At 45.9% G+C, this 14,309-nt stretch overlaps 1 protein-coding gene across 4 annotated transcripts in view; it reads left to right on the top strand.

Moving 5' to 3' along the window:
- The first annotated feature begins 3,997 nt into the window (after positions 1-3,997).
- LOC135548855 (protein Aster-B-like) overlaps positions 3,998-14,309 on the top strand; it is a 22,591-nt gene continuing 12,279 nt past the window's right edge. For all 4 annotated transcript variants that reach the window (XM_064978886.1, XM_064978885.1, XM_064978884.1 and 1 more), the window contains exons 1-4: positions 3,998-5,932; positions 11,070-11,154; positions 11,816-11,919; positions 12,615-12,710. In XM_064978886.1, the coding sequence (XP_064834958.1) occupies positions 5,777-5,932; positions 11,070-11,154; positions 11,816-11,919; positions 12,615-12,710 (441 nt within the window). In that variant the 5' untranslated portion in view covers positions 3,998-5,776. The remainder of the gene's footprint in view (positions 5,933-11,069; positions 11,155-11,815; positions 11,920-12,614; positions 12,711-14,309) is intronic.

Genomic DNA, 14,309 nt, shown 5'->3' with positions numbered 1-14,309 from the left:
TACCCACACACTCACACATACTGACACCCCAACACACACACTGGACTCTACCCACACACTCACACATACTTACTGACACCCCAACACACACACTGGACTCTACCCACACACTCACACATACTTACTGACACCCCAACACACACACTGGACTCTACCCACACACTCACACATACTTACTGACACCCCAACACACACACTGGACACTACCCACACACTCACACATACTGACACCCCAACACACACACTGGACTCTACCCACACACTCACACATACTTACTGACACCCCAACACACACACTGGACTCTACCCACACACTCACACATACTTACTGACAACCCAACACACACACTGGACTCTACCCACACACTAACACATACTGACTGACAACCCAACACACACACTGGACTCTACCTACACACTAACACATACTTACTGACAACCCAACACACACACTGGACTCTACCCACACACTCACACATACTGACACCCCAACACACACACTGGACTCTACCCACACACTCACACATACTGACACCCCAACACACACACTGGACTCTACCCACACACTAACACATACTGACACCCCAACACACACACTGGACTCTACCCACACACTAACACATACTGACACCCCAACACACACACTGGACACTACCCACACACTCACACATACTGACACCCCAACACACACACACTGGACTCTACCCACACACTCACACATACTGACTGACACCCCAACACACACACTGGACTCTACCCACACACTCACACATACTTACTGACACCCCAACACACACACTGGACTCTACCCACACACTCACACATACTGACTGACAACCCCAACACACACACTGGACTCTACCCACACACTCACACATACTGACACCCCAACACACACACTGGACTCTACCCACACACTCGCACATACTTACTGACACCCCAGCACACACACTGGACTCTACCCACACACTCGCACATACTTACTGACACCCCAACACACACACTGGACTCTACCCACACACTCACACATACTTACTGACACCCCAACACACACACTGGACTCTACCCACACACTAACACATACTGACACCCCAACACACACACTGGACTCTACCCACACACTCACACATACTTACTGACATCCCAACACACACTTTCATATTTACCACATACGATGCTGCTGCTATCTATTATCTATCCTATTGTCTAGTCACTTTACACCTACCAATATTTATTCTGAACCAAATATAAATGCAACATGTAAAGTTTTGGACCTAACGAATTTATTTCCATTGTAAAAACCCTTGCTGTGTGTCTCTCCGACATTTGTAACATTGTTTCAATGTTCAAATTCCATCTCCAGCTGTCCTGTAGTAATGAACGTGTCGGGACGAGACAGAAAGGCAGACAGCGTTTCTCAGCCAGTCAAAATCATGAATCAGCTGCCATCATTTTTGATGGATATATACAAAGAAATGTAAATTAAAGAAAGGTCAAATGAAATGAAGTGCAGCTATTTTGCAGTCTTTCAAGCTTCAGTTAGAAGTGATTGTGTTAGCTGTGTTGGCTAGCTCCTCTGAACAACAGTGTCCTGACGAGAGAGCACATTTTCTATGCCAGGAGAAATCGTGCCTCATTAGCTCATTGTTATGGATGTATCCACATAAATGTCACTAGAAAACAGCTTAAACTAATGCAGCTACTGTTGTTATTCTGGCTGCACTGTTTGATGTGACTGTAAATTAGATATAGTTGGCTAGCTAGCAAGCAAGGGATAAGAATGTTGCCAGCCAGTATGGCAATGGAACATTTAGAATGAACAACGAGGTCGCGTCCATAGATACAGAACAAAAAGACTGAATGTCTGGGTCGAGTCTCCAGCAACCAAACCGATAGAACGAACGACCGACCGGTTTGGGTAGCAACCCTAGACTTGTGACAGGACTATATCTTGTGTAAGGATGAAATAGTATGAATAAATTCATCAAAATATATTTCAAAAATGAAAATATGTCCATCATTATTTTCATATGTTAAAGGTTACCCGTTGTATAAAAGTGATTGGGGATATATTGGCACGGTGCCAATATCTTCAAAACACCGACTTCGAGGGCATTATCACTTAAAAACACAGTCAACTATAATAAGCACATTCGTCGTTATTAAAACCTATCACCACTGCCTGAACTGCCCTAGGGACACATCTATTGAAAATGTATTTTGGAGATCATTCCAAACATGTGAAGCAAGAAAACTAAAGGCTGGCTTACCAAAGGAGTCTCAAGAGTTTGCCAACCCTGTGAACGGGTTTGATAACAAACCATTTTTAAATATTAAAAATGAAGTTAGGTAAGTTGGCTAACGTGTCACTTTGAATCTGAACAGTGAAGTTAGGTAAGTGGGAAGCTTGTAGAACAGGGCTTTGGAAATAAAAATAAACGGAATGATGTGATCTGAGTGACTTCAGAGGTAACTAAAAAAAGGATCGGTATGTAAGCATTTCACCGTTCTTCTACACCTGTTGTATGCGAAGCTTATGACAAATAAAATGGGAATTGATTTGAAACACACCCAGTCAATAGACAAGCTGTAGTTGACTATGGCTGCCCGTCTATCATAGGGTTGTTCACACAGCCTAAAATAGCATGTTGTTCCAGGTGCATAGTGGGAAAAACATATTGTTTCTCGTCTCCGCAACGTGTTCAATGGACCTTGACTTCAACCATTCTATCAGTGGCGGTCTGAACAGAAAGGGGAGAGGAGATGCACCCAGTGACAATGATATATGTCGGCTATTACCCTACGCACTGAGTCATGTTCAGTAGAGGGAGAACATTTTAAAACAGAGTGAAACGTGGAGGGACCTCTTACACTTGTCCATTAAGACGCACTCCTTTTCATTTTCTATTTCAAAACGGTTTTGCTACAGTGTGTCTGACCTGAACACGTCCCTGGTTCCTTTGGGTAACGTCACAGGGAGACTGCAGGGTCTCAGCCAGATGTTTGTGTGGGGGGAGACGAGAGGGAGACGAGAGAGGGTGAAGGTGGAGAGTCAGGTTGGGGGGGGTGTAGCTGCATGAATCACCTTTCTGGTATGAGTGTAGGCGCCACCGACGGCCCTAACTCCAAATCCCCGTCCATCAGAGGGTCTTTGGAGTTCATTCACCCCATGTCCTGAGAGATAGGGAGTGGGAGGGAGAGAAAAAGATTTGGAGAAGGAGAGCAATCTGGCTGGGGAGTTGTCCTTGGCAATACTACAATGTTTACACTATAGATAAACACACACACACATACATACAATGGGTACTTCTGTGTGCTGCTCTCTCTCTCTGCGCACAAAACCTCTGAATTCATGGTTGCCTCCCTCACATTTCCAGGAAAATAAATTCACACTGTGTATCATAAGAGGAAAAACACACACACACACACACACACACACACACACACACACACATTGATTCCTGTGTATCCTCTGGGTCTTCACATAGAGACCTATAGGGGTCAACTCAGTTCATTGAGGAGGCAAAGAAAGGGCTTTTTCAAGGAAGTCAATTGGTTCTCTAAACTTCCTGAAGTGTTGTTGTGATGTGTTGGGCCACCATGGGGTGGGGTAGAAACAGGCTTTCTGACAGGCTGAGAAGGAGGGAGAGAGAAGGACTGGACAAGGAGGAGGAGAGGGAGAAGGGTTTTTGGACGGGATTCATACCCATAAAACCATACAGGCACCCACAGCAGGCACACTGCTCAAAACGCGCACACTCACATTGCAGAAACACACACACACTCAAACTTACTCCTGCTGCACTCAAGTACCCCTCTACACCCACCCCACCCACTGGGCTAGGGCCCTCCCATTTCCCCTCTCTCTCTCTCTTTCTCTCTATCTTTTCTCTCTCTCCCTTAACACAAAAACACTCACACACTCGCTCCTCCTACACAGCTTTTTTGTTATAAAGCAGAGAGAGAGAGAGAGCGCAATTTCAGCAGTAGGACTAGAGTCCTGGTGTGAGCTCTGTTGTGGTTTGCCCGGTCAGTAGTGTGCAGTGGTTCGTGTGGTCAGTCACAGGGTTTACACTCTGTCCTGGGATGCACTGTTGACCACGTTCATTGATGAGTAGCTGGTCCTTCACTGGACAAAGCATCCCAGACTGGCCAAGAGGATTTTTTCGGTTTTCTGCCCTCTCACTGAGGACAAAGACTTTGTGTGTGTGTGTGTGTCCGTTTTCACACATTGGAATACGACTGAGAGTGAGAGAAGGAGAGCGAGCAAGAGGCGACTGCTCTTTTTGTTTGGGGATTATATTTTGATTTGCTGAATTGTATTTTTAGATGTTGAGACTGCTTGAGCTGGGCTTGTATGGTTTCTCGGTGTCCGTGTGGAAAGATGTGCTTTTTTTCCCCCCTCCATGTGGATTGCGTGTGTGTTGATATGTTGGGATAAATATTGCTTTTGGGAAATCATTTGAGGAGACCGTGCCTTTCTACAGCACCTTTGGAGGTATCGCTCTCTGACATTACTTTGGGGATGACGGCAGTGTCTTCGCTCCCGAGGTTTCTCTATCCTGGGCGTAGAAGATGTCTCTGAAGTCCATGTGAAGAGGACTGTTTTAAACCAACGTCTTAAAAGCAACGCTGGTCCACCCATTGATTCCAGACTACAAAGCATTGTTGCATTTTCCTCTGAAATCTTTAACTGGCTGGAGGCTTGTCCTGTGTCTGTCCCAGGTGTCTTAACCCGGGTTTAACTTGGTCCTGACTTGGTCTTAGACCGTTCTTAACCCGGACCAACCGGTGCACCTGGCTCAACTGGCCTCTCAAGACTTACGAGGGGGGATCAACTTTCTCCAAAAACAGAGAGGGAGGGTGGGGGACGTTTCCATTACAGAAAAAGGGGTCTCCTGCTTACATTGTGGACACTAACTAACTGTACTTTATGGATTTATCAGAGTCATTATTGACCCTGGCTGTCATCTGGAGTTCTTGCCATCTCCCAGCCTGGACTTTTAGCTGGAGAAAGGAGTAGCCTTCCGCTTGCCACTGGTCACCAGGGTTTACATGAGTTACATGTCAGTCATGAATGTGGGTGTGTGTGTGATAGCAGGGACACCCATAGTTTCTAGGTTCTACCGGTTTTGTAGCGTTAGGAAACGTTCACACTCCTTCGTTCTTGAGTACTGAGTTGTGAAATATGCTGTTAATAAATCTGTCTTTTTTAAGTTATGCTCCGCACCAAAGCTCTGCTAGCTACCTGTGGTGGTCGACCTGTAGTTGTGACCGATATCGTTCCAGATAGCTCTGGTTCCCACTGCTCTCTGGGAGGGTTCAGAGACGTGTTGTATTACTTCTGACCATACCAGAGGAGAGAGAAAGGGGGAGAGAGAGAGAGATAGAGAGGGAGGGGCTGATGACAAACAACCACTCCCCCGAGGGTTGAGGTTACTGTAGGTCAACAGCAGCATCGGCACTGTGTGTGTGTGTGTGTGTGTGTGTGTGTGTGTGTGTGTGTGTGTGTGTGTGTGTGTGTGTGTGTGTGTGTGTGTCCGCATGTGTGTGCGCGTCTAAGGGAGCAATCAGAATCATGACCCAGGCCTAAAAAACATTTGGCTCTCAGAGACGGCAAAGAATTTCACTTCGACGACAAAGGGGGAATACCAGACCAGCACCGACCACTCTCCAGGCTTAGAGACACTGCTCACACCTCTGACCAGAGAGAAGAGAGAAAGAAAATAAGAGGGAGGGGAGCGGTGAGAGCCAAAAGAACATAGAGGCCCAGGCCATGGATATTTCAGTCAGCATGGACACCGAGAATGGGACAGACTGGGAGTGTCTGTCTGACTGGGAGGCTATCCCTCAGCCACAAGACGATGAGATCCAGGCCGAGGCCCAGGCCCAGTGGGAGACCTGGGACTGGGAGTCAGAGAGGGTCCCAGCCGTAAGTCACCCTCCATTGAGCTGGGGTGGGGGCGGAAGGGTGTTGGTGGTGGGGGTTACAGTTTGAGAATTCCAAGCGGATAATCAAGTCGGGGGTACCTCTGTGACCAAAGTGACTTGTGGTCTACATGCGGTCACGGTCATTATTTTGTACGGCTTTGGGGTTGAAACAGGACTCATAAACTTCTCATCTCCCTGTTTAGAAAGTATCTAAATTCCCAAACCAGTGCATTAGAATCCAGTGCACTACTTTTGACCAGGGCCCATTTGGGACAGGACCTTAATTGCTCAGAGCGTTGCATAGCAATGAATCACTAGAGTTGTTTTGGTCTTTATATTCATTGAACCTTTATTTATTGAACCTTTACTTAACTAGGCAAGCCAGTTAAGAACAAATTCTTATTTACAATGACAGCCTACCCTAACCCGGAATACTTAATTTCCACCATCATTTGCAAATAAATTCATAAAAAATCCTACAATGTGATTTTCTGGATTTTTTTTCCTCATTTTGTCTGTCATAGTTGAAGTGTACCCATGATGAAAATTACAGGCCTCTCTCATCTTTTTAAGTGGGAGAACTTGCACAATCGGTGGCTGACTAAATACTTTTTTTGCCCCACTGTATACACACGACATGACCAAAAGTATGTTGACACCTGTTCGGCGAACATCTTATTATAAAATCATGGACATTAATATGGAGCTGGTCCATATTGCTGCTATAAGAGCCTCCACTCTTCTGGGACGGCTTTTCACTAGATGTTGGAACATTGATGCGGGGACTTGCTTCCATTCCGCCACAAGAGCATTAGTGAGGTTGGACACTGATGTTGGGCGATTAGGCCTGGCTCGCAGTCAGTGTTCCAATTCATCCCAAAGTGGTGAAATGGGGTTGACCTCAGGGTTCTGTGCAGGATCTTCCACACCGATCTCGACGAACCATTTCTGTATGGGCCTCAATGTGCACGGGGGCATTGTCATGCTGAAACAGCAACGGGCAGGTAGCGATCTCCAGGCATCCGCCAAACCCAGGTTCATCAGACTACCAGATAGTGAAGCGTCATTCATCACTCCAGAGAACGCGTTTCCACTGCTCAAGAGTCCAACGGCGGCGAGCGTATACCACTCCAGACGATGCTTGGCAATCTTAGGCTTGTGTGCGGCTGCTCGGCCATGGAAACCCGTTTCGTGAAGCTCCTGATGAATGGTTATTGTGCTCACATTGCTTCCAAAGGCAGTTTGGAACTCGTTAGTGACTGAGGGCAGATTATTTGTGTGCGTTTCAGCAGTCGGCGGTTCTGTGAGCCACTTTGTGGCTGAGTCGTTCCTAGATGTTTCCACTTCACAATATCAGCACTCACAGTTCACCGGGGCTGCTCTGGTAGAGCAGGAATTTGACTGACTGACTTGTTGGAAAGGTGGGATTCAATGACAGTGCCCCATTGAAAGTCACTGAGCTCTTCAGTAAGGCTGACAATGACAATGTTTGTCTATGGAGATTGCATGACTGTGTGCTCAATTTTATACACCTGTCTGCAAAGGTTGTGGCTGAAATAGCCAAATCCACTCATTTGAAAGGGTGTCCACATACTTGTGTGTATATACAGTACCAGTCAAAAGTTTGGACACACATACTCATTCCATGGTTTTTCTTTATTTTTACTATTTTCTATGTTGTCGAAACTATGAAATAACAAATATAGTATCATGTAGTAACCAAAAACCTGTTAAACAAATGAGAATATATTTGAGATTCTAGCCACCCTTTGTCTTGATGACAGCTTTGCACACTCTTGGCATTCTTTCAGCCAGCTTCATGAGGTAGTGGAATGCATTTCAATTAACAGGTGTGCCTTGTTAAAAGTACATTTGTGGAATTTCTTTCCTTCTTAATATGTTTGAGCCAATCAGTTGTGTTGTGACAAGGTAGGGGTGGTATACAGAAGATAGTCCTATTTGGTAAAAGACCAAGTCCATATTATGGCAGGAACAGCTCAAATAAGCAAAGAGAAACAACAGTCCATCATTACTTTAAGACATGAAGATCAGTCAATCCATTAAATTTCCAAAATGTTTAAAGTTTCTTCAAGTGCAGTCGCAAAAACTATCAACGCTATGATGAAACTGTCTCTCATGAGGACCGCCACAGGAAAGGAAGACCCAGAGTTACCTCTGCTGTAGAGGATGAGTTCATTAGAGTTAATTACGCCTCAGAAATTGCAGCCCAAATAAATGCTTCACAGAGTTCAAGTTTTTTTTTTTTTTTTTGGTTACTACATGATTCCATATGTCTTATTTCATAGTTTTGATGTCTTCACTAGTATTCTACAATGTAAAAATAAATAAAAATAAAGACAAATCCTTGAATGAGTTGGTGTGTCCAAGCTTTTGACTGGTACTGTATATACTTCGGTCTCTAACCACATTCTTTCTCTTGTATCATCTGCTCTGAAAATGGTCTTATCACTCCTTACAAACTAATTACATTCATCATAGGGTAGACCCATAGAGATGTACTGGAGAGCTCTTCTCCTATTCCCGTAAAGGCCTCTTTTGTGACAGCATGCCCAGGGCCAATCTCCATTTTAAAGTAGTTGTACCCGCTATCCAACTGTGTGGCCAGCAAAGTAACACTAGCTTTAGTTCTAGGCCAATGGCGCTTACCTTACAGAGCACTGGGGTGGTTAGAGTGACCCAAGGTGATGTGTATCCAGTCCACCACCATTACCACCACTCTGAGGGCTAGTTGGCTGCATTCCCTCCCTTTTCAGGCTAAAGAATGCAGTGTTTGTGTGTGGATAGACAGGCAGACTGGGCAGTGGTCAGCAGCACTCTGGAAGAAAATGTGTTTATGTGAATCTCTCCTTTCAGTGAGAGGGAGAGAAATAGATACAGAGAGGAAGAGGGAAGAGAGGCAAAGGGAAAGAGAGCCAGAGAGACAGAGAAAAAGAGGGGAAGAGAGACAGAGGGGAAGAGAGACAGAGGGGAAGAGAGACAGAGGAAGAGAGACAGAGGGGAAGAGAGACAGAGGGGAAGAGAGACAGAGGGGAAGAGAGACAGAGGGAAGAGAGACAGAGGGAAGAGAGACAGAGGGAAGAGAGACAGAGGGAAGAGAGACAGAGGGGAAGAGAGACAGAGGGGAAGAGAGACAGAGGGGAAGAGAGACAGAGGGAAGAGAGACAGGGGAAGGAGACAGGGGGAAGGGAGACAGGGGGAAGGGAGACAGGGGGAAGGGAGACAGGGGAAGAGAGACAGAGGGGAAGAGAGACAGAGGGGAAGGGAGACAGGGGAAAGGGAGACAGAGGGGAAGAGAGACAGAGGGGAAGAGAGACAGAGGGAAGAGAGACAGAGGGAAGAGAGACAGGGGGAAGGGAGACAGGGGGAAGGGAGACAGGGGGAAGGGAGACAGGGGGAAGGGAGACAGGGGGAAGGAGACAGAGGGAAGGGAGACAGAGGGGAAGGAGACAGGGGGAAGGGAGACAGGGGGAAGGGAGACAGAGGGGAAGGAGACAGAGGGAAGGAGACAGAGGGGAAGGGAGACAGGGGGAAGGGAGACAGGGGGAAGGGAGACAGAGGGAAAGAGAGACAGGGGGAAGGGAGACAGGGAGACAGGGAGACAGGGGGAAGGGAGACAGGGGGAAGGGAGACAGAGGGGAAGAGAGACAGAGGGGAAGAGAGACAGAGGGGAAGAGAGACAGAGGGGAAGAGAGACAGAGGGAAGAGAGACAGAGGGAAGAGAGACAGAGGGAAGAGAGACAGAGGGAAGAGAGACAGAGGGAAGAGAGACAGAGGGGAAGAGAGACAGAGGGGAAGAGAGACAGAGGGGAAGAGAGACAGAGGGGAAGAGAGACAGAGGGAAGAGAGACAGAGGGAAGGGAGACAGAGGGGAAGGGAGACAGGGGAAGGGAGACAGGGGGAAGGGAGACAGAGGGGAAGAGAGACAGAGGGGAAGAGAGACAGGGGGAAGAGACAGGGGGGAAGGAGACAGGGAGACAGAGGGGAAGGAGACAGGGGGAAGAGAGACAGGGGGAAGGGGGACAGGGAGACAGGGGGAAGGGAGACAGGGGGAAGGGGAGACAGAGGGGAAGAGGGACAGGGGGGAAGGGGGACAGGGAGACAGAGGGGAAGGGAGACAGAGGGGAAGAGAGACAGAGGGGAAGAGAGACAGAGGGGAAGGGAGACAGGGGGAAGGGAGACAGGGGGGAAGAGAGACAGAGGGAAGAGAGACAGAGGGGAAGAGAGACAGGGGGGAAGGGGGACAGGGAGACAGAGGGAAGGGAGACAGAGGGAAGAGAGACAGGGGGAAGGGAGACAGGGGGAAGGGAGACAGGGGGAAGAGAGACAGAGGGGAAGAGAGACAGAGGGGATGGGAGACAGAGGGGAAGGGAGACAGAGGGGAAGGGAGACAGAGGGGAAGAGAGACAGAGGGGAAGAGAGACAGAGGGGAAGAGAGACAGAGGGGAAGAGAGACAGAGGGGAAGAGAGACAGAGGGGAAGAGAGACAGGGGGGAAGGGAGACAGGGAGACAGAGGGGAAGGGAGACAGAGGGAAGAGAGACAGAGGGGAAGAGAGACAGGGGGGAAGGGGGACAGGGAGACAGAGGGGAAGGGAGACAGAGGGGAAGAGAGACAGAGGGGAAGAGAGACAGAGGGGAAGAGAGACAGAGGGGAAGGGAGACAGGGGGGAAGGGAGACAGAGGGGAAGGGAGACAGGGAGACAGAGGGGAAGGGAGACAGAGGGGGGAACTCCAGCTGAAGCCCGGGTATCAGCATATTTTAGAGTGCTTGTTTAGTTTGTGATAGGAGGTTCTGGGTGATTTCATGCTCTGACAAGTTGTAGGGAAACAGAGGGCACACATTGTTTGAGTCAAGGCATGCAGTAGCCATGGTCAAATCACTGAATGGTAACTTTGGAAATCTACTTTAACAAGTCTACTACAATTTTCAGAAAAAAAAGATGATATTCAAATAATTAAATATGTTCACAGTTTGTTCGTTGCGTCGGTGGGGGGATTACACTTGCTTGTGTTTATAAAATATTTTATGTGTGTATTTATATTAATGAGTAGACTACTTTTGTGTAAATGGGTTGTCTCTCTCAATGTTTTTTATGTTATCCCTCTCTCCCCGCTGCAGGTATTGAGTCCTACGTATAAGCAACGCAATGAGGACTTCAGAAAACTCTTCAAGCAGCTACCCGACTCAGAACGCCTCATTGTGGGTGAGTAAGATGGAATGATCAATGAAAAACTATACTGAACAAGAATATAAACACAATAGGTAAAGTGTTTGTCCCATGTTTCATAAGCAGAAATAAAAGATCCCTGAAATGTTTCATAGGCACAAAAAAGCGTAGTTCTCAAAAATGTTGTGCACACATTGTTTACATCCCTGTTAGTGAGCATTTCTCCTTTGCAAAGATAATCCATCCACCTGACAGGTGTGGGATATCAAGAAGATGTTTAAACAGCAGGGTCATTACACAAGTGCACCTTGTGTTGGGGGCAATAAAAGGCCACTCTAAAATTAGCAGTTTTGTCACACAACACAATGCCACAGATGTCTCAAGTTTTGAGGGAGCAAGCAATTGGCATGCTGACTGCAGGAATGTCTACGAGAGCACAATGTCTTGTGCTCTTGCCAACTCCATTTCTGTCATTGTCAAGCCAAACGGCCTGGCTTCACAGCAATCTTCAAATATGAACATTCTATCATTAATGAAGCCAGACTGTTTGGCATGATAATTAGTGACAAGGCGTTGGCATGATAACATAAATAGACTGGTTAGATGTTTATATGTCTTATATTTATTGCTAGAGCGATGAGCCTCTAATAACCCCATGACCTTTAATAACCGGATGACCTTTGACCCTGTGTGGCAGACTACTCCTGTGCCCTGCAAAGAGATATCCTGCTGCAGGGGCGCCTCTACGTCTCGGAAAATTGGATCTGTTTCTATAGCAACATCTTCCGCTGGGAAACGCTGGTATGGACTTTGGTATCTTTTACCACTAGGTTACTCTGTCCCTTACTGCCCCAAGTTAGCCTCTACATAAGAATGAGGTTATCTATTTTCTATAAATAGAAGGTATTCGACTTAAAATTAAAACAGAGTTGATTTGCTTGGTTTGTTCCATAAACTGCAGTACTAAAGCTACCGTCTGAGATTTGGGAATCTATTTCATTTCTGTCTTATTTGGCTCCCGAGTGGCGCAGCTGTCTAGGGCACTGCATCTCAGTGCTTGAGGCGTCAATACCGACACCCTGGTTCGAATCCAGGCTGTATCACAACTGGCTGCGATTGGGTGGCACACAATTGGCCCAGCTTTGGCCGGTGTAGGCCGTTATTGTAAAAAATAATTTGTTCTTAACTGACTTGCCTAGTTAAATAAATAAAATAAAAATATATGTGCAAGATTTTATTATATCATTGTTAACAAGCAACAAGAATGCAAACAAACAATGTATAGCTGAAAACTATGGTTCAAACCATAAAATCTCTTGGATGCCATGGCCTGTCAGTTCTTGCATCTAGAGCGCTGTCTATGAATTTGAGCAGTGTTACATTTCCCTCCACTGTATACCAAAATAAGTATTGTTGAGGACCCATTCTTTTATTTTCCCAATCAAGGACTTTGACTGTCTGTGTTATCTGTAGTCTTACACAGTTTCTCTCTCTAGCTGACGGTGCGGTTGAAGGATATCTGCAGCATGACCAAGGAGAAGACGGCCCGCCTCATTCCCAACGCTATCCAGCTGTGCACTGACAATGACAAGGTCAGCACTGGACACGCACACACGCACGCACACACACACACACACACACACACACACACACACACACACATTTTATACAGTGCCTTCAGAAAGTATTAACACCCCTTGACCTTTTCCACATGTTGATTTAAAATGGACATTTAGTTGTTTTATATCACTGGCCTTCACACAATACCCCATAATGTCAAAGTGGATTTTTGACATTTTAACAAAATAATTTAAAAATGAAAAACTGAAATATCCTGAGTCAGTAAGAATTCAAACCCTTTGTTATGGCCTAAATAAGTTCAGGGGTAAAGATTTGCTTAACATGTCACATAATAAGATGCATAGCCTTACTCTGTGTGGAAGAAAGATTGTTTTTGTGTTTTACATTGTTTTATGACGACCTCATCTCACACACACATACAATTATCTGTAAGGTCCCGCAGTCGAGCAATGAATTTCAAACACCGATTCAACCACAGGGAAGTTTTCCAATACCTCGCAAAGAAAGGCACCTATTTGTAGATGAAAAAATATATTGAATATTCCTTTGAGCATGGTGAAGTTATTCATTACACTTTGGATGGTGTATCAATACACCCAATCACTACAAAGATACAGGTGTCCTTCCTAACTCAGTTGCCAGAGAGGAAGAAAACCACTCAGAGATTTCACCGTGAGGCCAATGGAGACTTGAAAAATTGGTTAATGGCTGTGATAGGAGAAAACTGAGGATGGATCAACAACATTGTAGTTACTCCACAATCCAAACCTAATTGACAGAGTAAAAAGAATACATTTTGTACAGAAAAAAATATTCCAAAACATGCATCCTGTTTGCAACAAGACACTAAAGTAATTCTGCAGAGAATGTGGCAAAGCAATTAACTTGAATGTTTGGGGCAAATCCAATACAATGCATTACTCAGTACCACTCTCCATATGTTCAAGCATAGTGGTGGCTGCATCATGTTATGGGTATGCTTGTACTTGTTAATGACCGGGGAATTTTTCGGGATAAAAAGTAAACCGAATGAAGCTAAGAACAGACAAAATCCTAGAGGAAAACCTGGTTCAGTCTGCTTTCCACCAGACACTGGGAGATAAATTCACCTTTCAGCGGGACAATAACATAAATCAAAAGTCCAAATCTACATGGGAGTTGCTTACCAAGAAGACAGTGAATGATCCTGATTGGTTGAGATACAGTTTTGACTTCAATCTTTTTGAAAATTGATTGCAAGACTTGAAAGTCTATTTAACTAGGCAAGTCAATTAAGAACAAATTCTTATTTACAATGATGGCCTAGGAACAGGGGGCTAACTGCCTTCTTCAGGGGCAGAACGACAGATTTTTACCTTGTCAGCTCTTGGATTTGATCTAGCAACCTTTCGGTTACTGGCCCAACGCCATAAACATTAGGCTACCTGCCGCCCCGCCCTGTCTTGTCCTGTCCCGCCCTGCCCCATCTAGCAATGATCAACAGCCAATTTGACAGAGGTTGAAGATTTTTGAAAGAATAATGGGAAAATTTTGCATAATCTAGGTGTGGAAAACTCTTAGAGACGTACCCAGAAAGACTCACAGCTGTATTCACTGCCAAAGGTGCTTCT

The sequence above is a fragment of the Oncorhynchus masou genome, chromosome 11 (genome assembly GCF_036934945.1).
Source record: "Oncorhynchus masou masou isolate Uvic2021 chromosome 11, UVic_Omas_1.1, whole genome shotgun sequence".
Taxonomy (NCBI): Eukaryota; Metazoa; Chordata; class Actinopteri; order Salmoniformes; family Salmonidae; genus Oncorhynchus; species Oncorhynchus masou.
The sequence above is the reverse complement of the archived record's forward strand: the minus strand, read 5'-3'. Positions and strand labels throughout refer to the sequence as shown.